At 54.3% G+C, this 1700-nt stretch overlaps 1 protein-coding gene across 1 annotated transcript; it reads right to left on the reverse strand.

Annotated features, from left to right (window-relative positions):
* Positions 1 to 864: 864 nt before the first annotated feature.
* On the reverse strand, positions 865 to 1697 carry LOC114072872 (olfactory receptor 14J1-like; the record flags this gene model as incomplete). Its single annotated transcript, XM_027910698.1, has 1 exon — positions 865 to 1697. A coding segment is annotated over one exon (833 nt), but the record flags the coding sequence as incomplete, so codon positions are not given.
* Between the last annotated feature and the right edge of the window lie 3 nt (positions 1698 to 1700).

A 1700-nucleotide genomic window follows, 5' to 3' on the forward strand; every position in this document is an offset into this window, starting at 1 on the left:
GGAGGGCTGTGCTGGGCAAGGAGGAGGAGGCTGCAGCAAACAGTGGCACTGCTGAGCTGAGAGGAGCAGGGGGAGAGACCTTGTGCCTGCCCACACTGGGCAGGAGCTGCCCCAGGATGGCAGCTCTGAAGCACTCCCAGCATGTCCCTGGCAACAGCAGGGCAAGACTGGATTTCCAAATCAGGCTGGGAATGCAAAGAGCAGGAGTGTCCTGGTGTCACTGCAGGAGAGTTCCAGCCCTGCAGCAAGGGCACAGGGGAAGTGACCCAGTCCATGCAGTGGCCTCAGAAGATCCCACAGCATCCTGGAGATGCTGTCAGGGAGCCCAGCTCTGCTTCACAAGTTCCCAGTGCCTGTCCCTGCCTGTGCTCAAAGGGCTCCCACCCCCAGGACTGTGCTCAGAGAGCACTCAGGCCTTGCAGCCAGAAAGGGGCTCACAAAGCCAGTGTGGAAGTGGAAAGAGCAGCTCTGCAAAGCCCAAGCTCTGCTGCTACCTGGCAGTGTCGCTGTGCAGGGATTCTTGTCCCCTTGCCCTTTGCCAATCCCCCCTGTCCTGCAGTGTGCTGTCCTTTAGGAACAGCTGAGAAGAAGGGTCTTGGACAAAGAAGGCACTGCAGGGTCCTTTTTTTGTTGTTTAAATATTCAGAGAACACAGTGCACCATTTTTATATCTCTGGGTTAAATTCAATGGCTAGACATAATTAGAAAGCAGATGCATAATATTATTTATTGCACATAAAATTATTGCAAGAAAACCCCGATGACCTCCATGAAAAAGATGAGCAGGGAGGCTGTGCCATTACAGAGTCCCCTTCTAAATGTTACACACAAGAACACAGGCACGTTTTTGCTCCTGTAAAGCACCCAGTCATCATTTTCCTTATGGCATCCCTGAGCTCCTGGTTCCTCAGGCTGTAGATGAGGGGGTTCAGGGCTGGAGGCACCACCGAGTACAGAAGTGACACAGACAGATCCAGGGATGGGGAGGAGATGGAGGGGGGCTTCAGGTAGGCAAAGAATGAGGTGCTGAGGAACAGGGAGACCACAGCCAGGTGAGGGAGGCACATGGAAAAGGCTTTGTGCCGTCCCTGCTCAGAGGGGATCCTCAGCACAGCCCTGAAGATCTGCACATAGGAGAAAACTATGAAAACAAAACATCCCAAAAAGGGAAAAGCACTAAAAACAAGAAGCCCATTATCCCTCAGGTATGTGCCTGAGCAGGAGAGCTTGAGGATCTGAGGGATTTCACAGAAGAACTGGCCCAGGGCATTGCCCTGGCACAGGGGCAGGGAAAATGTATTGGCTGTGTGCAGCAGAGAATACAGAAACCCAGTGGACCAGGCAGCTGCTGCCATGTGGGCACAAGCTCTGCTGTCCAGGAGGGTCCCGTAGTGCAGGGGTTTGCAGATGGCAACGTAGCGGTCGTAGCACATGATGGTCAGGAGGAAATACTCTGATGACATGAAAAAGGCAAAGAAAAAGAGTTGTGCAGCACATCCCATGTAGGAGATGGTTGTGGTACCCCAGAGGGAGTTGTGCATGGCTTTGGGCACAGTGGTGCAGATGCAGCCCAGGTCTGTGAGGGAGAGGTGCAGCAGGAAGAAGTCCCTGGGGGTGTGCAGGTGCTGGTCGCAGGCTACGGCGCTGAGGATGAGGCCGTTGCCCAGGAGGGCAGCCAGGGAGATGCCCAGGAAGAGCCA

This window comes from Empidonax traillii, unplaced genomic scaffold (genome assembly GCF_003031625.1).
Source record: "Empidonax traillii isolate 1590-97213 ecotype Southwest subspecies unplaced genomic scaffold, ASM303162v1 scaffold4254:size9858, whole genome shotgun sequence".
NCBI lineage: Eukaryota > Metazoa > Chordata > Aves > Passeriformes > Tyrannidae > Empidonax > Empidonax traillii.